General features: G+C 48.7%; 1 protein-coding gene and 1 long non-coding RNA gene across 2 annotated transcripts in view; one reads left to right on the top strand and one right to left on the bottom strand.

Moving 5' to 3' along the window:
* Positions 1-11,575, top strand: part of LOC141952200 (heparan sulfate glucosamine 3-O-sulfotransferase 3A1-like) — a 39,717-nt gene extending 28,142 nt beyond the window's left edge. Inside the window, exon 2 of the mRNA XM_074889382.1 lies at positions 7,121-11,575. Within this exon, the coding sequence (XP_074745483.1) occupies positions 7,121-7,739 (619 nt within the window). The 3' untranslated portion in view covers positions 7,740-11,575. The remainder of the gene's footprint in view (positions 1-7,120) is intronic.
* Positions 7,913-25,827, bottom strand: part of LOC141952201 (uncharacterized) — a 31,560-nt gene continuing 13,645 nt past the window's right edge. The window contains exons 2-4 of the long non-coding RNA XR_012631579.1: positions 21,056-21,158; positions 18,161-18,326; positions 7,913-8,020 (exon numbers count right to left, since the gene is read on the bottom strand). This is a non-coding gene — a long non-coding RNA (uncharacterized LOC141952201). The remainder of the gene's footprint in view (positions 8,021-18,160; positions 18,327-21,055; positions 21,159-25,827) is intronic.

Here is a 25,827-nt window from a genome sequence, read left to right as displayed (position 1 = left end):
CCTTCAACCTCAGCCCAATCCATCCTCCATTAAAGCCAATGGCAAGAGTGTCCTTTTGATACTAATGTCAGTTGGACTTGATTTTTACATCAGCAATGACTGATTTTCTTTTTTTCTTCCAGTCCTCTCTGATCTGTTGCCACTCTCCTTTCAGCTTCCTCAGGCCCACAGCTTTTCTTGTTTTTTTAAAAGTTGTTTTATCAGTTTCCTGAAATGCATCTTTCCATTTATTGATTTCACCTGACATCTAAAGGAAGGCAAAGCAGGAGGCTCAACTAACTCCAACGTGCCCTCACAGCTCATCAAAGCAAATTTAGAGCCTTGCTAGAGCTGCCAGGGCAGCACAGCCCCTGATCTGAGACACTGGCCTCATAGCAGGGACACATTCATCTCTTTAGGCAGTGTTTTTTATTTTATATACATACATGGTACTGATTACATCAAGTTATCACTCTCGCCAGAGCATCTTTCTTTTCAGCAGTCTCCTGTACACGCTGTAACGGTACTTCTGGGAGTGTGGGCTCAAGGGTGGGGGAAAGGCAAGTGCTTGTGATAGCAAGTTTTGTTTTTTTTAATAAATTTCTGCTGCAGAGGCACTACTTAAAATGATTTGGAGGAAGAAGAGAAATGGTGGGGGGAGAGGAGAAGACAACTTGCTGGTGGCTGCAGTAGCACAGGGAGCAATGCGCACTGCTTCGGGAGCATGAGGCTGCATCAAGTCACAGTGGTTGCTCTGCCTCAGCTTCCCCATCCTCCTTGTTCGATACCTTCACGCTGGAGAAGGCTCCATGTTTCCCCCAGGACTGCCAGCTGCGTTATGTGCCATCACCGCAGTGTCTGGCCCCTTCCTGGAGACAGAAATTCTGGCAGCATATAGAGAAGTGAGAGGTGAAATAAGCCCCCTCAGAGTTAATTTTCCATCTCTGCTCTGCCCTGCCATAGCATCCGCCATCTCACCAGTCACTTGACATACAGAAGGCAGCACACAAGGGAGAGAGGCAGAAAACACTGTCAAGTGGGACTAAAGGGCACAAGAGTGCCAGTACCCATCTTGGGTTGCTTCTTGTTTTTTCGGGTGTTTGATGGAGGGGGGTTTCCCTCAGGCCTTGGACACTGATGGCTCCCAGAGATGAAATGAATGCATATTTTTCACCTCCTTCTCTTCCTGCAATACACAAAGACCAGATAATTTTGCACAGACAAGCCATTTTCATTTTTAATACACTGCCGCTTTGCAGTGCAGAGGCTGGACTCGGGATGGGTGTTTGCTGGTGGGAGAGTGTCCCATCCTCCCTGTGACCCCGTGTTACATTTCTGGGAGCTGATTTGGCCCTTCTTTGCCAGAAAGGCTCTTCCGTGGGATTCAAGGTCCCGCAGCTAATTGCAGAGCTTTTGGGCTCTTTCAGAAAGAGCAGCATTTCTTTGATACAGTTTTCCTGCGATGACCTCTTTGGTGGCACTTCCTTAAAAACAGCACTTGCCACCACAAGAGACTTCCTTTCCCACCACTGCTGCGGGCTGGGGTGCTCCAAACCCCAGGCAAACCCTGGCCATTGAATCTGGAGCAAAACCAAACTGCAGCTGGTTTAAGCCGAGTGGGGCAAAAAGTATCAGAGGGAAGATTTTTTTTCTTTGAAGATTGCTCTAAGGTGTTTATTATCACATTCATTGACAACTCATCTGGAGCCATGAAAGCAGAGAGGCTCCTTGGTTGCTCTAATATCTGCCTGGGAATTTTTCTTCCCCATTCCTTTGTGTGTATCCCACTGCTTGAACCAGTAGCTCAGGCTAGTGGCAAAGATGGAAAAAGCACGTGGAGGCTGGAGCAAGGTTCTCCCCGGCCCAGGCTGTCCAGGGAAGGTGTCTTGGGGTGCAGCGCAGGGGTAAGCGATGTCCTTCTGCTTCTGCTGTGTCTCATAACCCCGCTGCAACTTGCAGGCTGTGTAATGGAAAGATCCTGATAGCTAAAAGTCACCAGCACCTTTGGGAAAGCCCAGCTCTGCGTAAACAGGCTGTACAAAACTCTGGTTTCATGTTTCTGCTTCATTCCCAGCCTTTATCCAGTGGCCTGTGTGCCCTTTCGGGGCTGTGGCCAGGTCAGCGGGAACGTGGCCAAAGATAAGGGTAAACATCAGTGTGCTGGAGAAGGGGCTGTGCAGCAGCAGCTCCTCCTTCGCTGCCTCGCTGCTGCTGCAGACGGGTGGGAGAGCACTGAGTTGGCCCAGCAGCACACTGAAGGGGTCCAGGGCCACAAACAATGTCCCTGAGCTGTCACTGCCGTGCGGATGCCCTGGCTTTGGGTTTTTCTACATCTCAGGACTCAGTTTACAGTGGTTTTGCACGTTTGGGCTGTACCCCTGCCATGTTTGCTGGGGTGCTTGCAGACCATCTGCTCTCCTCTCCTGCCCTGAGCGAAGCTGTGGCTGCCCCAGGGACAGCAGAGCCCGTTGGGGTGACACAGCTCAGCCTTTCCCCCTTGGCTGGTGCTGGGACCAGGACATCAGCATTTGGTGAGCAGGGACTGATCTTCCTCCTTCGCTGTTCATCCACTCTGGGTTGTTCCCTGCTCCAGCACCAAGGAGCTGCGTTGCTGCCAGCTGCAAACCCCAGTGCTGGTCCCAGCCCATTCTCTGCATCCTCCTCCTCCTCGGTCACATTGCAATGGCCATGTCAGGCAGTGTACAGACTCATTTTTCTGCTGCAGGTGAGCTCAGGGTAGACCTGGCCACGCACACCGGTGGAGAAGGGCGTGCAGGAGCCTGCAGCTGAGGCGCTGCTTCGCCACAGGGCAGTGCTGACCCTGGCCACACAGGGCGGGGAGGACACCATCAGTCCTCTCTGCGGCATCAGGCTTGGCACTCTTTGTTCAGGATGATCATTTCAATCCATCCAGCATGGATACCCGGGCTCTGACAATTTTTAAAAGTCAAACTAGGATTGCGAGGGAGCAGGAGCTCACCTTCTGGGGTTAAGAGATGAGTCCTGCCCTTAGCACATGATGGGGGCAGGTTTTGCCGGAGGCCAGAGGGCATGTGGGGCTGGTCGCTGTAATCACGGCAGCTTTATTTATCGCTCTGGGTTGTGATGGCATGAGGCCTGGTGAAGAGCTGCCCTTATCTGCCGACACCAGCCTCCCTTCGAGAGAGATCTGGACTAGATTTATGTGGGAAAGGCTTGCAGCAAGTCCATCCACAGTTGCCTTTAATGCCTTGCATGCTGCCAAGGAGCCCAGGAGGTCCTGAGCAGGACATGGCTTGGTCCAGCTGGGAGCAAAGCACCAGATGGACTTCAAACAGCAAACTCATCTTGAGTTTTCTGGATCCAGTGACCAAAAGCTGCTCCTGCCTCTGTGGGAACCAGCAGCACAGGGCTGCTCCTCCTACATGGAACAGGCTGTTCCCTCCCAAAAATCTCATTTCTGGAACAACCAGTGCTTGTTTTCTCGCTAATCACCAGCTTCTCTTGCTGTTTCGAGTTGGTTGGACAGCAGCACAGGTCAGCTGAAGCAAACCAGATGTTTTAACCCATTTCCCAGCCCCTGACGAATCTGAGGCGGGTACCCATCATGGGATGGCAGCAAACACTGACACGTACCACTGCATCCCTTCCTTCAAGCTGAATTTCCAGAAACACAACCCTCGGGTGCTCAGTCTTGTAAGGACTGGTATGTTATTCTGGTTTCTTGACATAAAGTGATGCTTTCTTCCCCAGAGTTATGCTCTTGCTAAGATCAGGTGGACTCTGATCTCCAGGGTGAGGGTTGAGCCAACACCCTGCTTGCCCTGGGAGACTTAAAAGTCAAGCTTTTTAAAGGCATCATTGTGCATCCATAAAGAGAGATAACAGCCATAATAAACATGACACCAAAGAGCAGTTCCCACACCAGGAGTGTCTGGGGCTTGGGAGCCTGTTACTGGGACGTCCTAATGTGACCCCAGCACTAAAGTGCCAATGTCAAGGACAGACACGGCCGGGTGCATCAGGAAATCCCAGAGCAGCACCGCGAGAGGACCCGTAACCGCCTGGTGCTTCACCCCCCAGCCCGGCCTTCCGAGGCAGCCGACCCCGCAGCTGCACCTCTTCCCCCTGGCCCGGTGCTGGAGGGTTTGCTGCAGCGGCTCACAGGGAAGATGAATCCAAACTGTTGCATTACCAAAGTGAAGTCCCGCAAAGCCCATTGGGGTGGGAAAGAGGCCACAGCCTCTGCGAGAGCAGCCATGGGAGCCACCTCGGGGGGGCTTTGTCCGGACACAGGAACGGCCGTCTCGGCCACCACTGCTGGGAAGAAAGTACGGACCTGGAAAAGGCCAGGTATGAATATGCACACATAGCCAAAATGCTCCCTTTGAGGAAAGTCTTCCTCCCCTATTAAGTAATTAAATAAAGCCCCAAGCTCTACTAAAATTAAAATAACAGAATCCATTTATTCTGGCAGGGCCCACTGGTGGCTGCTCTTGCCAAAAACATTTTTGTGGTTCTTGTCTTTTCAAGTGGCTCTTTTGCAATAAAACCCAGATGCCATTAGTCCAGGGAGGCCTCCAGGCAACTGTTTACATCCATGAAAGATGCCCTTTGTAATTAATTAATCTCCCAAAAGCTGTGGTAGCACATTCCCCGTGGCTCCTGGCGTGTCCCTGCCCGCCGGCCCTGGCAGTGGAGGTGCATGCTCATTCCTGGGCGCTGAAGAAAGCTTTTGTGTTGCAGCCTCGCCACGAGAAGGGTTAATCTTCTCCTTGGGAAGACACAGTGGAGATTTCCACACTTCTCAAAACACAAACAGAAGTCAGCGCGCCTTCCCGCTGCCCTTGCCCTGCTGCCGGTTCAGCGGCTCCCGCTCGTGCTCAACAGCCACGTGCAGTTGCAGGAGGTTGTGTTACAGGGGCAGGGATCAGCCGGGATTGAGCAGCAGGCAGCAGGGAAGGGGGTACAGCCTGGTTCCTTCACCCTTTTGGGGTGCAGGTGCTTTCAGATGGCTCAGTCGTCGCAGGGTTTCCAAAGCAAAGGGCAACAACACGACATCTGAGCAATGTGGGCTTCGTGCACATGGGGGAAAAAAGGTGGTTCATGAGACTGCCCTGAGCAAAATAACAGCTGAACCGCTGCACCGGGGCAGAGCAAAGAGCCGTCCAGCCCAGAGCTTCTTCCAGATGGTGGCTGGTATCAGGTATCTACAGAGGAACACACAAAAGCTGGTGGTTTGTGGGGCTCCTTCTCCTGCTGTCTCCTCCCAGTGAGGGCAGTCAGGGCTGGGAGCTGCCTGTGGCTGAAGCAGCTCAGGGACTCTCACCTTTCATTACCACCAACTCGTTTCATCCACCATGAATTTGGCCCGTTTGTTTCTGAACCATTTACACTTTGGGCCTTTGCAGCATCACACGATGGCAAATCCCACCGTAAAATTATGTGTTTGCTCAGCAAAGGCCATACTCATGCTGGTTTTGAACACGTCTCCATCCTTAGCATCAATTGCCTTTACGTCTCCACATCCTTCAGGATGCACAAGCGCTCTCCCATACCCCTCGGCTTGTTTCTTCTCCAGCCTGAATGTCACAAATTCATGGAGTTTCCCCCAACCAGAAGCCCTCAGCAGAGACCAGCAAAGATTTGGCTTCTCTAGGACCATGTCTTTGCTCAGCTTCTTTGTAATGTGGTTGCAAATAGAATTGCTTTAGGAAGGGTCAGTCCTCGCTGCCTCATTTGTAACATAATGACTCAGCCTGGGGTTTGGTTGTTATTGGTGTTTTTAGCTGTTGTTGGCTTTTCATTGTTGCTTTTTTGATAGATGAGTTTAATTTTGCTGGCATATTGCACAGGTTTGCAAACCAGATGTTGCTGCTGCAAGACGGTAACAATAAGGCAGGGAGGGAGCCGTTCATCACGGCACACGGGTGTCGCAACTGCGGCAAGGTCAAAGACGAGGGGTCAGGGCATGGGGGGGACGCGGGTCCCTGCTCCGCGGGACCTGGGGCCGCAGTTGCCATGAGAACTGCTGGTGGCACGGCGGTGAACCTCACCGGCGCTGCAGCCACCTCCCATCCATCTCCCGTTCCCCCCGGGAAGGACCAGACTGTTGGAAGGAGACCAAGCTGCAGAGGAAAACTGCTGAGAGCCTGGAAGGAGGGATGGGTTTGTGTAACCAGACGATGATCGTGTGAATCGCGGGGTTTTTGCAGATGCTGGCTCCTGTCCGGGGGTGATACACGGGGTGATGCAAATGTGAGGGGATGGGATGTGGTGTGGCAGGAAACGGGGAGCAAGGAGAGGAGCTGGGAGCACCCAGGAGGAGCAGACAAACGGCCGCTCATACGGCTCCTACACCCTTCTGGCTTGCCTTAACACAGGAGCTCAGGTTTCCCTGCCGCCCTTTAGCAAATCACACCCAGTGCCTGGCCCAGAAGGGCTTTGAATTCTCAAGGAGACCATGGAGCAGGATGGGCCCTGGTCCGAGCCCCAAGCCCCTTCCCGCTCCCGGCTGGGAGAGCTTCCCAAAGCAGCCTCCGTGTAGGATTTCTTTGGGTGGAAGAAGGAAATTGCTGAGGTCAGGGGGCTGATATTGCACATTTTTATGTGACATCAGCTTGCTGCCACCTTGAAAATACCAGAAGATAGAGTCTTACATCCTGGCCCTTGAAAATCCCTTGTGTCCTGCAGGAAGGGAGTGTTGTTACTCGAGAAATTCACTGTTATTCCAGGGAATTTAAGCCAATGTGCAGGAAACCCCAGTGTGGGCAGAGAGGAATTTAAAGGGATAGGACATGAGGATTGTAGAGATGTGCTCTGTTCTTACAGTGCCATTGCAAGAAGGAAGCTGGAATCCCCCTCAAGAAGCTCCTTAGAGGCCTTGAATAGGCAAAATGGATTTAGGTCTGATTCTAGGTAAATAGGCAGCCAAAGGCAGTGGGAAATCGGGAGTGTATTTAGGTGCTTTGCTAAATCAGAGCATTATGGGCCTCCTGACAATCCATGCAAGGAGGAAAGCACCTGGGCTGGAGGCATGAGGCCCAGGAGCATCCTGCCCTCGGTACCCGGGACATCCCCAGAGCGGTGCCTGCGCTCAGCCCCCCCCACCCTGCCCAGGGGCATTCGGCACTTAACGTGTCCCTCTCTCCCCCTCTCTCAGGGACCTCATGCCCAGGACGCTGGAGGGGCAGATCACCATGGAGAAGACCCCCAGCTACTTTGTCACCAAGGAGGCCCCAGCCCGCATCTCCTCCATGTCCAAGGGCACAAAGCTCATCGTGGTGGTGCGGGACCCTGTGACCAGAGCCATCTCGGATTACACCCAGACGCTCTCCAAGAAGCCCGACATCCCCACCTTTGAGAGCCTGACCTTCAAAAACAGGACTACGGGCCTGATCGACACCTCGTGGAGCGCCATCCAGATTGGCATCTACGCCAAGCACCTGGAGAACTGGCTCCTCTACTTCCCCATCGGGCAGATCCTCTTCGTCAGCGGGGAGAGGCTGATCAGCGACCCCGCGGGGGAGCTGGGCAGGGTCCAGGACTTTCTGGGCCTCAAGAGGATCATCACCGACAAACACTTCTACTTCAACAAAACCAAGGGGTTCCCGTGCCTGAAGAAGGCGGAAGGCAGCAGCAAACCCCACTGCCTGGGGAAGACGAAAGGCAGGACCCACCCCGACATAGACCAGGAGGTGGTGCAGAGACTGCGGGACTTCTACCGGCCCTTCAACATGAAGTTCTACCAGATGACGGGGCAGGACTTCGGCTGGGACTGAGGCTGAAAAAAAATAATTTAAGAAAAGGAAAATATAATATAATATATATTTTTTTTACATATCAGTAGAGAGGGGAAAAATGCAGAAAAAAAAAAATAGTTGTGCTGAAACATGATTTGTTCTGATTTTTTTCTTTTGACATTGCTTTGTTTTCTTTCTTCTCTCAGCGATGAGGTGATTTGTCCGTCCAGAAAAGGAGGCTGTGAACAGCAACCTGGTCCTACTGACATCACCTGCCGCTTGGCTGCTTCCTTCGATGGGCCCAGGGTTTAGCACTGTCTCTGTAAAAAAAAAAATGCAGGTGCAAGGTTTTTAGATGTCCTTAAGTCCACCTTCAGAAATGACAAGGATGCTCAGAAGAGGTCAAAGCCTCACTGGAAGGTCAGCCAGATTTTGGCTTGCAAACGCCATTTTAGACCAGACCTCATCACTTTTGACAATGAAACAAAGGAGGCTTAGTATCTAATTGGCTTTCAAAACCTTACCGTAGGGGATTTTTTTATTGCATGAAACCTTTGGTGACATTTTTTTCATTCATCCAATTTTTTATTTGAATTTTGCCCCTCCTAAATCAAGCTCTTTTCATCAACCAAACTTATTTTTCATCTTACAGAAGCCAAAACCAATAATCCTTTGTTTTGTTTTGAGACAAAACAATTTTGGTAGCCAAAAGTGAAAGAAAACAAATGATTCTTTTGACTCTCTGACAAAAATTGCCAGGTAGTCAAAAGGCCTCATTCACAGGAGTTGGCTCTAAACCAGTGCTCCCCATTGCCAACAACGTGTACCCCTTTTGCTACACTGACAACAGAGTGCTTTTCCCAGGGGGGCCCATCTGAAGGGATTTGGGTGATGGGCAAGGAAGGTCCACACTGAGATGATGCTTGTGGTACACCTGTCTTGAAGGTGATGGGGGACCCACCATCCCACCACTCTATGCAAGAAGCAAGTTCACAGTGTCTGGCGGATGCTATTTAAGCCATAATGAGAATGTTTTAAGTTGGGCCAGTCTTAAAAAAAAAACAGTGGAGAAAGGGTGGTTTGGGAAATAATGAACAAAAATCACGTCCAGAAAGGGGAGAGAATGAGGAGAAGATGATGGAAGTTTTCTTGTCCTTTACCAAAGGAGAACCGAGGGGGAAACGGGAAAAAGAGCATTGGTTGTGCAGGGCTTTAAAAATTGTCAGGCAAAACGAATCTCCTGTTTGTAATAACCAGGAGCTATAAATTCTTTGGTTTGATCCTTATCACCTTTTTTGGATGGTAGAAATGTCTCAGCAACAGAAATCTATTAGTGAAGCAGGATCTTGTATTACCATGGGCTCATTTATCTGCTGGCTCTGTATCTTCAGCATTTTCTGGACTATAGAAGCACCTAATTATCACTTGGTGCTGTATAAACACCACATGATGATGCTCCCTCTCCTGACTCTAAAAAGCCCCTGATGGGGTAAAACAAACTAAGTGGGGGATCACCTGGTAATCTGGTTAGGAAGAAGCCTGGGGACCAAGCTCACTGGCTGCCTGCACACCAGCCAAGTTCTTAATAATTAATCACAGCAGAGCAGAGATTTCAAGGAGTCTGAAGAGAATTGTATCTGAAATTTCCACTGAACCCAAGAGGGAGTCATTTCCACCTTGGGCTGTCTTGCTTCACAGGTTAGGAAAACAGCTTGGTGCCTCCTCAGCTTCATGGCACCAAGTTCCACAGCGGGTGTGGAGCCACATCCCCTCCTGGCTGCCCTGAGCCGCCTCCTGCCTACCCATCCCTACACACCTCCCTCCGTTCCCGAGGATGTGGAGTCCTGGGACTCCTGCAAACACCTTACAGCAGAAAGGCAGGTGAGGGATCACACAGACCCCCAACAGCGCCCCTCTTACCTGCCTCCCTCCAGCCCCTCAATGTTCATGCAAGAGATGACATGAGAAAATCAGAGATGGTCAAGCAGCTTTGGCTTCATGGGGTTGTGATCCCTCCCAGCACCTCTGCAGCTCAAAGCTCCCAAATCAGAAGCTGGAAGAGCACTGGGCTCCCCAAAGTGTCAGCAGTCTGCTCTCTGCCCATGCCGTCCAGATCAAAATGGGCTTAAGGTGCAGCAAAAGGATGGGGGTTAATTACTGGGAAAACCTTTCTAACAGCAAGGCTTGTTGGGGCAGGAATGGGAGATGGTCACCATCCCTCCCACGTTGTGCTTTTCCATCCAAGTGTGAAAGCCAAGCTGGCGGCGAGGACAAGGCATCACTCACTCATGGGCACAATTGAACAGTCAGCACTACCCAGGCACCAAGTCTGAGGTTTTTCCAAGCTGAAAAGAAGATTTAAGCATAGCGTATCTTTGGTATTTCAAGAAGACTTAAGGTTGGGCTAATCTGTACAGGCCTTTGACAAGTATAAATATCACTTAAGAGTATGATTTAAAAAAAATCAATATAATTGCATTGCTATTGTCTTTCATATGGTCACATTTAGACTAGTATAAAGCAGCTTTATAGCGCTACAGATTGTTCTTCCCATATTGAACTCGCTATAGCAGCACCTAAACCACCTTCATACCAATGAGTTTCTACAACTGCCACCAAATCACTGTCATTAAATCAGCAGAGCTGCGGTGTGTACACAAGCCTACTATCATACGTGCCTTTAAAAGACCCTGCCCAGCACATTGAACTCAGCTACACAGGCATACTTTCCCAAAAATGCTTCAGTGTTTTACTTCCACTAATTTCTGAGGGTTTGAATCCCTTGCTGCACACCTAGTAAAACTATTTAGGGATCTGAGACTGTTAAGTGATTTTTTTGATCTGGGCCATAAGTATTTTTGAAAATCCCTCCACATATGAACGATGGCTTTAAAAAAGAGGTCATGCAATCAAATTGCTTTGAACTCTAATAACATTTAAGCCTCTAAACTCTTTAGGCTTATTTTAAAATCCGGCCATGAAGTTTAGATTATTTTAACCTAAGAAGAACTGGAAGTAAACTATTGAAAACCGCACCCTTCCTAAGGCTACAGTATTGAGCATGTGTATTAGGAGGGGAAAGTAAAAGTAGCTATAAATAAAAAAGAAAGTGACCTATAAAGTTTGATTTTTTTTTTAAAGCAGAAAAATCTATGTTAACGATGAGAAACTAATTAGGTATATTAAAATTCTTCTGGTTTCAATAATCAGATGTGCCATTAGGCACTGATGAAGCTTAGGCTTATATGCCATGCAACATTTGGATTTTAGAACTTTTGTTTTAAAAGGAAAAAAAAACCTTTATAAAGCATCCTATCAATGTCAAGTGCCAGCTGTATCATAAGGAGGAAGCTGTTTACAATGAGGGTGGTGAAACACTGGCACAGGTTGCCCAGAGAGGTGGTAGATGCTCCATCCCTGGAAACGTTCAGTGTCAGGTTGGACGGGGCTCTGAGCAACCTGATCTAGTTGAAGATGTCCCTGCTCATGGCAGGGGGTTGGACTGGATGACCTTTAAAGGTCCCTTCCAACCCAACCCACTCTGATTCCAAGATCTTTGAGCAGACAGACACATCTACACCCCCCGTCTGAGGTATGCGCAGGCAGGCAGCGCATCTCGGGGGGGTTTGCACAGCACCTCACCCAGCCCTGGTGCACAGAAACCACCAGGAGCTCTGGCGCAGGGGTGCTGAGCACAAGTATTGCCCCCAAAGTCTTCAAAAATCGGGTTTTCTCCACTGATGGTGACATGCTTTGGCACAGGCTTGTACAGCCCAATTCAGAAAGGCAGCTGAACCTGAGACCTCCCTTTAGCCCACTGCAGCAGCAGCTTTAAGCCAAACCTGAACTGTGGGAAGGCTCTTTGCACTGTTTCAACCAGCCACACCTGGAAAATTTGAGAGAAATGGGTTTTTCTTTACCAGTGCAGTTTGGCAAGACAAAACCTGGTCCCTCTGCTGCTGTGATTCGCATTGCTGCGATTTCTGGAAGGGCAAGGGCTGCTGCATCCACGTTGTAGCTGGCGCTGATTTTGTGCCGTGGGAAATTTAATCAACTCCTAAGGAAATGCTGCCACCCAATAATTTACACAGTTAAACGGAATATAAACACCAACATGCCGTGAAGATCAGCGTATGAGACTCCTCTATGTGGTATTCAGGGTGGTCTTTGGGGTGCAGCACTAAGAAGTTAAATTTCCAGCAATGACTTGGCCGTGCCTACCCTGCATTGAGTGATTTTGACTAACACCGACCCTTGGCCTCCTCGGTTCTCCCACAGACACACTAGCATACACAATGTTAGGTCTCCGGATTAGGAAAAGACAAAAAATTGCCCATTTTCTTAACCATTAAAAAAATTCTTGTTCGTATATAACAGTTTCTGGGTTTTCTCTCCTCCCTCCCCTTTGCTTGGTGATACTGTCATCCTTCTCCCTTTGGTGCTATTTCAGTATGAAACAGACTAATTTTAATTTAATTTAAGAATGAAAAAGCACACATTTAATAAAGTTTACGGGTACTGAGAGGCTGTGCTCTCTTTTTGCTGGCGGCAGCAACCTGGAAAGAGTGGGCAGGTTTATGAAAAAAGGGGAAAACAGAATTACCCACTTGTGTCTGATATTAGTGTCCTAAACCTAACGCACAGCCCAGCGGCTGGGGGGGCTCTGCCTGCTGTGAACTCCCCAGAGACATCATCGGCATCGTTTCCATAACCTCTTATCTTCCACTTCATGTTTCTCCAGCAAGCTTAATGTCATACTCCTTTCTTTGGATTGCAAAAAACCTTGAAAAGTCAGGTCTTCACGGCTCCCCCCGCCGTTGACCCCTTAGCCGTGGCTGGCCATGCCACGTCCACAGCACTTCACCACCGAGTTTGACAAATTCCTGGTTTTCCCCCAACCTGGTGGGAGAGGAACAGACCCAACTCACGGTGCATTGCGTGAAACCCGATGTGGAAGCAATTCACCAAGAAATATATACAGCAGAGCAGCCCCCGTATATCAGGTTTTCTGTGTGGTCAAGTAAAGTGATATTCTATTTACTTTTTTAGATGTATAAACAGATTAAGTCCCAGGGAAAATATGCTCCCAAACTTCATAATATTTTATTAAACCACTGAAGTTTAATATAATCTTTTGGCTTCCACAGAAAAATTTTCCATTTCTTTTCTAAGCACCTTTGATTTTATTTTCTTTTAATTACTGTTATCCGGAGTTAACAATGTGGGTTTTGCACTCCACCCAGCAAGGACTATCCAGATTAGAAGTGGAGAATTTTGCTGAAATACAGAAATATCTATGTGGTGGTAAGAAGTCAACGATGCCTGGGCGGAAAACTCTAGAGAAGCCAGTGTGCAGAATGAATTCCCCTCCGCCAGGCAATAACAAGGCCACATTCCTCAATTCATAGCATTTATTACCTAAGACATTGGCCAGCCATGGCTTTTGAACAAAATTATACCTCCTTCATCTTAGGCCTGTCCACACGGCTGCGCGGGGGCTGGCGCGCTGCTCGAGCTCGCTTCATCCCGGAGGCAGTGCGGCTCACTGCTCCGTGGGGAAAGCTCTCATTAATCCAGGTCTGACGCTGCCCTCAGGCTCAGTACTGTGCTCTATGAACGCAGCTTTGGATGCATCATCTATCCGGGTGTGAAGCTGCTAGCGAAGGCCAACACTGTGCTGAGCCTCGAGCACACCGCTTGGCCAGGGAGCTTCCTAATCTGATGACCAAGAAATGTCCTACGGACAGCCCAGCTCATGGTGAAAGCTGCTGGGAGCCAAGCAGAGCTCTTCAAGACAGACTCGGCACCTGCATCTCAGCATCGTTAAGTAGGAATAATGATGGTAATCATCATCTCATGGTTCTTAAGACAACTATGTAACTTCTGGAGGCCAAATTCACTGTGTGAGTGTTACCCGAGGTCCTCAGCGCAGCAGAGGAACTTCAAATGCAGCTTATCAGCCACAAGTACATCTTCCTTGCCAAACCTCTTCGCTATTTCCTCTCCTGCAACTTGGAACAGTCCTGGTAACGGAGAGCCCTTCTTCTCAGACACACCAGCATCTGGCCTCTGCGAGTTCCTCCATTAGCGCTGGGGCAATGGTGATGTTGTAGACAGGATTAGACCTGCTTGGCCACAGTTTCTCCAGCTCATTTCTTTTGTTCTTTCACCAACAGCTGTGATTTAGGGCATGTGAGCAACATCTAAAGGAAATGACTGAGAGGTATTGGCTGGGGAGCACTTACCTTCCCTTGTACAGGGCTTATGGAACAGAATCAATAGATTTTTCTATAGTGCTCACTGCTGGAGACCCCCCCGTGGCTGGGGGAGATGGCAACGGAGTGAAAAAATTCTCCTGAGAAGGACAAGTTTAAGAGCACAGAGGAAAGGAGCCAAATGCATCATATCGACAGGGCGAACAGAGTCACGAATCTCATCACCTGCCTCTGTGCACGCCTGCAGCTGCACGCTGCCTCGTCTGCAGCTCACCGGGGCTCTGCCAGTGCAAAACAGCCTCAGCGGCTTCCCGGGACCCACAGCCTCAGGGTGGGCAGGGGTCTGTGTGTGAGCACAGGCTCCCCCTGCAATCGGGGCAGGCTCCAGCGAGGTGGAGGGCTGGGCAGGGCTGGTGGAGGCAGAGGAAAGCATCCAGCCAGGGCCCTCCAAGCACATTATCAGTTCAGCAGCATCACAGGGTTTCTGGATTGCCAGGAGCCATTTCCTACTGTTCTTTTTTATCAGCTCTTCTGACCAAAAGAGCACATCTGCTAAGCCCAGACAGGGTCTGTTGTCCAAAGTGAAGCCACAGTCCAAGGACCCCAATTCAGGGGCACTTCCACAGACACGTCTCTAGCCACCTGCCATGGGAATTATAAAGAGATAAGCAATGGCATCACTGCACTATGATTTTTTAAAAAAAACCTCACTGTGATTCCCTGTAACTCAAAACCAGTATTGGCCTGAGACCAAACTCCTCCATTTTCCACAATGAGAAGATTCAAGGTTAAATAAAGAAATTATTTGTGTGTCTACCCATGTGAGCTGCTGGCAGGGCTGGGGCTCAGGACATGGCCAGCTCTGCCTGTACAAATGGGATATCGCCCCTGTATGGCTTGGTGAGCAAGAGGTGCCATACGAGCTCTCCCTGGTCCGCAGTTACCCCGGCTGGCACAAGCCATGTCACCCGGAGTAGACACTCACGTAAGTGGCGTCTGGAAGATGCTGCTGGTGTAGTAATGGACTGCACATATAAATCATCACATCTGCCATCAGGATCATATCTGAGTTTTCACTGCCTCAGAAAAGCTTATTAATGGAAGAGTTGACCAGTCTCCAGCCGGAGCGCAGCCCTGGCCGCAGCGCCCTGCGCTGCCAGATCCACAGCGCGGATCCTGCCTCTGTCAGACAGAAGCCACGGGTCGTTTTCCAGGCAGCACAGGAATGTCTGTCCAAAGTCAGAGTCTCATGTTTCAACCACCCAAACCCCTCTCAGACCCAACACGCCCCGGAGCTGGGAAGTTCACGGAGGGAATGTGGGGTTCATGGTGCATGTTGGACCCTCGACACCAGCGCTCCTGAGGGACATGCCGCAGAGAAGCCTGCTCAGACGCCACCGCTGCCCGGCTGGCCAAGGGGCATTCATCCTGGTTTGACACCCCATATTTTACCAGCTTTACTAAAGAGAAAATTGTCACATGCTTCTACTTTTTGAGGAGCTGAGCTGTCCTTTATATAGCAGCTGTCAGCATAAATATACATGAGAAACAGGTTTTTAGTTCCTGAAAAATGTCTAAAAATTGTAAACAATTCTCAAGTCACATGGGGATAAACAGTCAGAATTTCAATATTGTTTATAGCTTTTAAAAAACAACAGTTGTTTGAGTTCAGTCAAGCCAAGCAGTTTGGATAGATAATTTTTAAACATTTGGTTTCAATTCTCCCAAACGTTCAGTGAAGAAGCCCCATTCATGTCATACTTCGCTTACAATTCAAAATGAAAAGTATTATGGACTAGAAAACCGGATGTTTCTATTTCAAAAAAGAAGTGTGCTCAGATATTGGACCATCTTAGATTCAGAACAAGTCAGAACAAGAAAAACCAAAAACACTCAGTCAAGAAGTTTATCCAGGCTGATCTTCTCCTGCTTGAAGTTTCAGTTTTGTTGAATTACTTATTTGCTTTGCTTAACAAACAAAAATACTGTCCAAAAAAAGAAAAAAAAAATCCTGACAAGTACTCTTTGTCAGCCTGAGAGCAAAAACTTTCCTCCTTGGCCCAGTCCTTCCCCGTCAGCAGGCACTACAGCATCCCTCCCTGGCACCGGCCCCTGCTCCCTGCGCAGACGCTTTGCAACTGGGCAGAGTGGAAAACAGAGTTCTTTAATTTCCTCTTTGCATTAGAGTTCATTAGGAAAAATCCAGAGGCCCCTCACTGAGCAAACGGTTGCATTTGCATGTCTTCTGTGGATGTTTAAATTATATTTTCCTGTAGGGTTTTTTGTTTTTCCTGTGCCTTTCCTGCACCACTGACACTGGACTCCTTCTCTGCTCACAGTTAATTCCCGAAATAATTTTTTTCACTTCTGTCACTGTCTGAGCCGTATGGCTCACAGGAACATTATTTAGTATTTCTGTTGTTAGGAAATTATCTGTTTAAGCCATTTGTTGGTATTAGTGATTACTCAATCAAGTTACATGGCAGTACTCCCATTCCCAGGCTGGATAAGACATCTCTCAGGAAGAAAGAATGAGAAAATAGTTACTAACAAACTTTACTGGATGCATTTTGGATGCTTCACTGCCCCTCCTAAAACGCATCAGATCTGATGGTTTCTTGAACCAGTGTTTATTGTTAACACTTTGCAACCACCAAACTCTACTTTGGGATTGCATTCATGAAAATATTTGCAGATCTGGACTTTTAAAAATGTGGAAGTCACCTCTGTAACCATTCCTAAGTACAGCCACCAAAGACTGGGATAAATAATGCAAAGTAAGACCAAGAAGAGGAAGAGCACCAGTAAGAAATGCAAACACCAAACCATGCAGCATCTGGATAGAGGTTTGCAACTGTTAGCCCCAAATCCACTCGTGAAATCCACGGCTGTGTTTGCCTGGTGGCAGAGGCTCACTAGTACCGATGGTTTCATGAGAGCAGAATTCATAGACCGTGACCAAAATTGAAGCCAAGTTTTGTATGAGTCTGTCCTTGGCATCAAGTCCTTGCCCTCTGAATGCACAAAGAAGGGATTCTGCATTTTTCTTCCTGAATGTCCCGAAAGACAACAAAATTGGGTACTTGCAGTCCTGCAAACTGCCCAGCAGGCAGCAAGGGAGCCCTGTGCCAGGCAGCCTCATCCCTGCCAGACTAATGAAGCTTCAATAAACACTTTTATGACCAGACCAGACTTTGGACAAGAAAATAAGAGTTAAACCCCTTCTCCAAGCTTGTGGCTCCTAGGAAGGTATTTGATTTTCAACACAGAACAAGTGGGAACTAAATAATTTTTTGCTGCTATGTAGGGCATAAGTAAATATGGTCCAAAATGCCCAGTTACGGGGATGGGCTCTATGGGCTCAGGAAGCCAACCTGTCTATCCTTGACCATGATGCCCAACTCTGTTGCCCTAAATGTGCTCTGGATCTGGAGCCTGCCTTGGCCTTTTCCTTCCTCTCCCAGGGGCTCTGTTTTCCCATTTGCTTCCCAGCAGCATCCTGCTTCCCTGCCTGAGCACTGGCTATCAGGAAGGTTTCTGCTTGTCTCCATCTCTACAAGGCCCTCGCTAGCTTGTACTCACACCAGGAAAAACCACTGCAAGCAAGCTGTTAGACTGCGCAGCCCTTTGCCGATGCTGCCTGTTTCCAGACCAGAGCTGTGCTGCTCATGAAGAGCAGGACTGCATATTCCCACCCCTTGCAAAGCTGTCTGCTGCCGAGGCCATCCGGGATGCAGATGGTAAAGCAAATTAATTGGCAGTCTGTGGGGCACCACTGATGAACAGCAAGGGAGGCCAATTCCCCCTTGCCTGGATCCATCCCGTTCTCACAGGAGTGTGTTGGCACATCTTCCTTTATCTACCAGCTGCAGTTTTAGACTCTTGGGAGAGGATGCAGAAGCAGGAGAAGGACAAGAATCAGTCATGCCCTGGGGCAGCAGCACCAAGGCTGAACAAAGAGCTGAACAGAACAGACTCTACTTGCTCTCCTACAAAGGACCTCAGGTTCTCACAGGCAACATACTACTCCAGAATATAGTAGTTGTTCTCTGATCCAGATTTCTTAGACAGACACAGGCGCGCGTTTGTTCACACACAGGGGTGTTCGCGTGTGAGACTGAAGCGTTTTGAGCTTTGGCAAGCCCTCCGTGCACATCAGAGTTACTGCTCTGAAATACAGAGGAAGCAACAGAAAAAAAGGACTCCCAGATGTTGCACTCAACTTTCTATCAGGCTCTTTGCTACCTGTGTGGCCCTGGCAGAGCACCGGGGATTCTTGGATGTGAGCTCCCGTGCTCCTGCTGGATCCATCCCGAGATAGGGAGCTGGCTGGTGGTCGGAGAGGAGAAGCCAAGCTGCAGTTATTCCCTCCCTCCGCTTCCAACCCGTGGGCTGAGCTCCAGTATCTCTGCTGAGAGAAGGAAAGAAGGTTTTTATTAATCAAATGAAATAAAGATTGAAGGGATGAAAGGGAAGGTTCAAGGGAGCTGCAGGTGGGGAGACACCAAGTCACTGGAGTGCAGCAGCTGTTCCTATAAGGCTCACTCTTGCAGAAGTGTTATTTGTCCTTCACATCCCTTCTCTGCTCCAGCCCCAGCTCGGCCTTGGAGCAATGCAGCTTTTCCACTGCCTCCTTCCTCCCTCCCTCTGCCCCCACGCACACCCACAGCGTCTCTGGGCACTGGCAAGCACCAGCCATGGCGCTCAGTGCATTGCTTGCTCAGAGCTGCCCGCACACACTGCTCAGTAAGGAGAAGTGAGTACTTGTCAGATCTGGGTTTTGGGGATTTCCATGCTCAACCCTTGGCCACCATCCTTTCCCATACCAACCACCCGAACCCAGAATTAAGCAAATGAATGAGCTTCAGAACATAAGAATTACTCTCTGCCTCTGTAATCCCAGTTCCAATTTATCAGCATTAAAAATATCAGTTTCCTTTGGCTACTTCCCGTTGGAAACTCCTTTTCCAAGCTCTCTTTCCTCTCCAGCACCACCACACCCATCTCCAACCAGAAATGACACCAAGAACTCCTGCAGCCATCTGTACACACAGGGTGTAACTCCATCCTCAGACTTAGATTTAGGCACTGTGCACCATGGTCAATTGGAAACAGAGACACTCAATCATCCTCCTTTCCTTTTATACTACATCCCACAAGCACTGAAATGCAGCCAAGTTTGGGAGGTATTGGTAGTTTGGTGGACAGCAGATCTCTGTGAAGTGATATGCAAGCCAGCTCAGGAGGATATTGTATTCCAAGGCAACTGAAGCATATTTCTGTTTTTACATCAAATTCTCTGCTACCTTTTGGCAGAAGGCTCTCTATACATAAGGTCTTGTTTGAAGATTCATGCCCTTGGCATCCTTGCCCTCAGGTTAAGTGCCACAGAACTCCTTCAAGTCTGCAAGGCTTTGTATTTGTGCATCATCCACATCAACTCACATCAAGCACAGCAAGGTCCTGGTCACTTCTGACTCCCTCTCCATGCCATCAAGAGAGAGCTGAGCTAGTGCCGTGCAGCTGCTGGGTCCAGGCAGCCCTTTAGCAGTCACTGTAGCAGGTTCAAGCTGAAAGGTTCAGTCTCCAAAGAGCCAGAGGAGGCTGTGGATGGAGCTGGCTGGGACTCGGAAGGCAGGGAAACCTCTCCTGCCAGGGCCCTACGCTGCACTTCCACGTTGAGTCCATTGCAATGGGAAATGACAGCTGATGAAAGCTGCTGTTCATGGCCCTCTAAATAGTTTGTCGCCCCCTCCTCATCCCAGCCCCTCCATGAGATTCACTCTTGACTTGGGTCCAAGCCCAGAGACCAAAGCAGCTGGAGAACCCACAGCAGGCCCAGTGGCCAGTGCTGTACCGGGGTGGGGGTTTTCTGGCTGTGCATCACAGCCGCCTGTGGAAAACAGCCGCAGGCTGCATCCCACCCCACTGCAGAGCCCAGGCCCATCCCCAGCCTCTCCTCTCGTTCAGCTGATATTGTGTTTCACATGAGACACTAACAGTCACCAAGGCCCCACTGGTGCATCTCTGTAGGTTTCTTTGGTATTTGAGTACCTCCCAGAATCACTCCAGATGTGTACACATCTGGGGGCACACACACAGAGCAGGCACATTTACCACTCTGATGTTTATCTGCATCTAGCCCCTTTTGTCCTTCCAGGAGTGCCATAACACTTCAAACCCTAGATGCTTTCTCCAAGCCCAAGGGCTCCTACACATCACCCCTTTTCTCAACTTTGCCAGCTCTAAAAGACTTAGCATCACTAGCTAGCAGTGGTTTTCACCACTAAACACTGGGGTGTCTTCCTGCACTAGGTATCCGGAATTTAGGTTGGATCCTGTCTGTAAGGTTCTAGGCAGCTCCACACCTTGAGATGTAGGCTGAAAAGCTGGAGGAGGATTCAGAGAAGACCCATGAGAATGGCTGAAGTCCTGGCAAGCCCTGGAAATCCCGCCATGAGCGAAGGGGCCAAGAAAAATCCATCTGGCTTAACAGCAACGTTTTCTCCGTCTGTGAGAGAAGAGATCCAAGACCTACAATGATTTGAGCTTGGACCAGAGCCTTTGGTCACTCATTTAGGTGCCCAAGTTTAATTGTTCAAGTCTGGATTTAATCATCCTCTGTTTCAGGTTGGCCAGCTGTGCTATGGAGTATGAATTAATTCTTCTACTTCTACCTCACAGTTCTGAGACTTAATGGATGTAAATGATTTTACCCTGAAAAAACACACCATGGGGGTACCAGGAAAATAATTCCTACCCACAGGCCCTAAGACTGCAAGACAGGTAGTCAAATAAAAGGGTAAATACAGCTTTTTGAAAAGAAATCTCAAAAAATCAACTCCCGCCTCTAAAACTCCGACTGTGGCATCATTTTACAAAGAAGGCATTCCTGCACAGGACACTTAAAGACAGACATTTCAGCAAGGATAACTCTGTGGATAATGAGAGAGTGGCAGCAGGCCAGGGCCAGCCACCGGTGCCTTTCCTCCTTGTGATGGTGCCACAGCTGTGACCAGCGGGGATGGACAGAATTCCTTCATCATAATCTAACCCTTCTGGCCTCAGCCATCTGCTGGGACAAGCCCTTCCCTCCTTGACTTCACACTCACTGAAAATGCTGTCCGGGATTGTACTCACCAAAGCTTTGGAGTTGAGGTCTGGTCCATGCCACGGGTCACTCTCGGGGTGCTCTCTGCAGGAACGCTTGTGCTCCATCAACTGTAAAAGCCAAGGGGGTGACCTGAGAAGGATGGATCAAATGAGTGTCGTCAGCTTCCTAAAGCCAAGTGCCAAAACTTTATCAGCCACCAACCTGAGAAGAACCAGGAGTATTTAAAGGCACCTTGGGATAACAGTCACAAGGCAGCACCGATTCACTCCCCAGGTCTCTGGGAACCCAGCGAAGCTTCTTTTTGTGTCTGGTCGTGGAACAAGACAAAGCCAACACTTCTGGCACACAGTAACATTCTGTCTCCCATCATGGGGGGAGAGGAAGGGGGTCCCAAGCAACCATCACCAGTATATTGGGCCAAATACTGTCTCACTGTTTTCATGCCTGCCTGTATCCATCTCCTACCCATCTTCCCTTTAGCTTTTTGAGGCTAAGGATCTACAGCAACTGGATTTTAGCCATCACTCTTTGGTGCTATCACAGGAGAAACCTTCATGCCCAGAGGAGCAGAGTGTTCAACTGTCCCATAGGAGCACGATACGGTGCAGCTGGGATTTTTAGAGGGACTGGTGGGACCGTGAGCTGCTGCTACTGACTCTGAAGAGGAAGGACCAGGGGATCTGTGTCTCCTTGGAAGGATTTCCGTTTCCACAGCAGGCTTTCAAAAACATTAGCAGCCACAGCCTAAGAAGCAAAATGTCTATCTGTAGATAATAAACCCAGACAGATGCCTCCCACACGCAAACAGCCAGTGCCTCTGAGACAAGAGACTAAATAAATAATCAACAAATCCTAGAGCTGAATGCACATTTGCTATTTGCATCATAAATAAATGAGGAGGCTTTTATTTACTCATTCTGAGGGCAAAGCACATAACAGAGGAGCTCCTCAGAGCTCCTACGCCAAAGACTGTTATTACTTCAGCAAAACCATTCAGTACCCACCAGGTGTTTGGTCCTGTGCTGCTCCTCAGGAGACACACAGCTCGCCAGCGAGAGGGAAAACAAACACAAGGTCTCCATCACTGTGGAGTGCTCAGTTCCCTGCTGACCTCTCTTAGCACAGCACTGGCCAGGAAGGTCTCTAGATCCACCAAAAGACAGCCACGTTTGTCAATGTTAGAGAGATCTCACCTGGTAGTAAACCATCCTCCTCTTACCGCTCCATGGGAGCAGCTGTACAAGAAATGTGTAGGTCCTTCTCGCTGTCAGAGCTGGAGGACATCATTTTCCATCAGGAAGTCATTGCACAGTTGGAGGAGAAAGCCATGCTCTGGGCAGCACTTTGAGAAGGAGCAGCCCAAATGAAAATTAGGTTTTTTGATCAAGAAAAGTAGTCCCACAGTGGTGGAGAAAGGCCAGTCAGTGGCCCAAAACTCCATGAAATGTTTTAAGAAATAGTAAGGCTCTACCAAAAAATTTCGGTTTCACCAGATGCTTTCTACAGGAGACACCTGCTCAATACCTCCTTCCTCCCCACAGACTTCACTTGGGAATGCAGTGAATCACCAGCTTCTCTGAAGCAAATGGCATATCCTCTATCCACCATCACTCCTCAGGATCAAATCTGCTCACGGACAAGCAGCTATGGCAAAACTGCACCAGCCTTGCAAATGGGCAGGGGTTCAAGTGCTGATAACCAGCGTTCAGGGTGTCATTCAACAAAGGCCAGATCAAACCAGAAAGAAGAACAGAAAAGAAAAGTTCCCATTTCTTTCCTTAATACTCACAAAAGAAGGAAAACAGTTAGTGCCATTTCCAAGGAGAAAAGCCACCTTTTCAGCCACAAAATATGTCCCTGGAGATCCATCGAGCTGGGGTCTGGCTTGGTTTTATTTAGTTATGTATCAAGTGTTATTGATCCGTTTGCTTCAAGCAAACCAGCAAGCAGTGAAATCTTTTCCGCTCTTTATGTCCTGAAAATTGTGTTTTTTCCTCTTTGGGTTTGGGGATGACAAACAGCCAGAGCTCACAGAGGCTCAGAGCATGCACATGCACCCTCACCCCATCCGTCAGCTGCAACAGCATCTGGAGCCTGCAGCTCTCTTTTGGCTTATTAACAAAACACAACCGTGTCCAAGGAGGTCCCACCCCTGGACACCCCGGTGGCTCCATGCCTTGCAGGTGGCACAAGGAGGCCAACACGTGGGCAAGTGAAACTGTAGCGTAGAGTCAGGAACTGAATTCAAGCCTTGCATCAGAAATGCAAGGTCACCTTGCCCCATATGTCACTGTCCTGCAACTCCACGTGCTTCTCTGGTGACAGGAGGTGGCCAGTCTTGAGCAGATGCAACACATCATGTGGAAGCCCAAACCAGACCCTTTAGGAACAATTTCTCTCCAAATCAGATTATCTCATCCCATCACTAACCCAGCTGTCTATTCACACAACTATTGTATCAGCCATCTGATAGCCAAAATACATTTCTATGCTTGAATGGTTCATTGCAGGATTTGTATTTTGAATATACCTGTGAGAAGACCATGGCTTTGTGCACTGATCCCACTGAGATGGTCTTCTCTCCTGCCTCCTCACAGGGGGTACCTTGGTCCACAGGCTCCCAGTGAGAAAGACCCATTGCCAGCCTCAGATTTGGTGCTAGAATTTATACATCTTTCCTACAGGGAACGTGAGCTGCTCCAGCACTCGTCAGGCTGGCACCAAATGGCTAATACTGTTCAAAATTAGAGCTGGTAGAAAAATGTGTCATAAAATTTATTTTGCAAAGGAAAAGACATTTTTAGGATTTTTTTTTTTTTTTAAAGAAAGTTATTTCCTCTTCCCGCACCACCACCACCACTCAATCCTCCCCCACCCCACTGAAATCATGTCTCATCTTGCAGAGGAAATTTTGATTTTTCATCGGAAAAAAAAGCCAAACAACCCTAAGTGAATTATTTTGGCCTGAAGCCGACACGCTTCAGCTCCAACATATTGCCACAACACCTCCAGCATTAAGTATCCCAACCAGGAACGGCAGCAGGAGTACAGCTGCCATAAGGACGGGCGGCAGCACAGCCAAAGCAAACTGGTTTGGTTTTCCAGTAAAACATGCCACTTTCCAGCTCAAAAAAAGGTTGGTTTATCTTCTTGTACATGCACGTTAGTGTATAGCCTCTTGCTACAGAAGCAGGGTAGGTTTCCTATAGGACTTGGTGTGTTATTTATTGCTAGGGGTGAGTAGATAATTTCACATAGCATGGTTAAGACTGGATGCTGCTGGGCCTAGGGGATGGGGTCCTGCCTCTGCCACTGCCTTCACCCCAGCGTACCTCGGCGCAGCTCCTGCAGACTGAGGGGGACGGTGGGGTCCCGCAGGGAAAGCGGCGTGAGATCACTTATTAAAACTCACACTCACGTGGGCAGCATGGTACAAGTGAGGGTTGCTCAGGCAGGAGGAATGCTGGCCTGAACTCCTCCGGGGTGCAAGACTTTGCAGCTTTATCGATTGCTATTTTTAACACAGCTGGGGTTTGTGCAGCTTCCTAGATTGTAACAAAATCAAGAAAAAGCAAAATTTCACCCGGTGGCACTACCTCTGTCATGGATGGCACACAGGTGATGCATTTCAACCTAAAAGATTAAAATTTTGCAGTCCTATAAACAACTGTAAAGAAGCTCTGATAATGGGAAATGCCAGGAAATTTAATAACAACAGAGATTAGCACCCTGCCTATAGCACATTGTTCCTGCATTCAGCCAGATTTTTATATCTAATGTCAACAGCTACATACAAGCTGTGAATAGTTTCCTATCTCCTCTAGCCTTGAGTCTCCAGGAACTTGACTGACTTCCCTAGAACTGTTTTGGATTTACACTGGCTCTGCTGAAATCAGAATTGAACAGCCAGAGCAGACTGAGGCAAGCCAGCCCCGCTGCTCCGAAAGCAGAGGAGCCGTGTTGCTTTACGCAACAGGAGGATGGAGGAAACGCGCTTTGGATCTCTTTCCTTGGCAGAAATCCGCATCCCTCTTCCAGCTCCAGTAAAGCTGTGCTGATTTTTGGCGGTGGGGGATTGGGTCCTCTGCTCGTAGCTCTGCGGGATGATGGAGACAGTGCTGATAACAGAGACCTGTTTCTAATCCCAGTAAGAATTAACTGCCCAGTTTAAGCAAGAGCAAAGGGCAGGTTTGTCCACATCGGATGGAAGGTGAGCATGCTGCTGGCCAGCGGGTCAGACAAGGAGAATTCTCTGCTAACAGACACCCCACTGAGCCCCCAGCCCCTGCTAACCTGCCCGTAACACAGGCTGGGAAAGCTGCCTCTGCCACTCACCTTCCCACCGCTGCTCCGCATCCCTGCCCTTGGCTCCAGAGCTCAGCTTTCCCCATCAGACATGGCATTCCCGAGGGCTCCTCAGGGCATTCCTTAAATCTCTGCTAATGGATGGGATTTGGAAAGGAACATCCCCTTAAAGTCCTCCCTGGTCTCCAAATAATCTTCTATGGTGTTTAGGGATGCTCTTTTGCATACGATATCTCTAAAAATAAACAAAGAAATTAAAGAAATCCCCTCCCCAAACTTTTCACACCAAAAAATAAATAATGATGTCATTAATTATTCTGAAAAGGGCTGTTTATAGTTTGGACTCCATAAAACAGAATGCCTGATTTAATACACTATCTGAGAATTTGCTGTTTTTCATTTCAGCACAATCAAGACCTAAACCTGTATCTCCTTCTCCCTCATCTGAGCTGGAAATGGTTTTATACTCCATCTTGCTTTAAATTATACACAT

This window comes from Strix uralensis, chromosome 19, assembly GCF_047716275.1.
Source record: "Strix uralensis isolate ZFMK-TIS-50842 chromosome 19, bStrUra1, whole genome shotgun sequence".
Classification (NCBI taxonomy): domain Eukaryota; kingdom Metazoa; phylum Chordata; class Aves; order Strigiformes; family Strigidae; genus Strix; species Strix uralensis.
The sequence above is the reverse complement of the archived record's forward strand: the minus strand, read 5'-3'. Positions and strand labels throughout refer to the sequence as shown.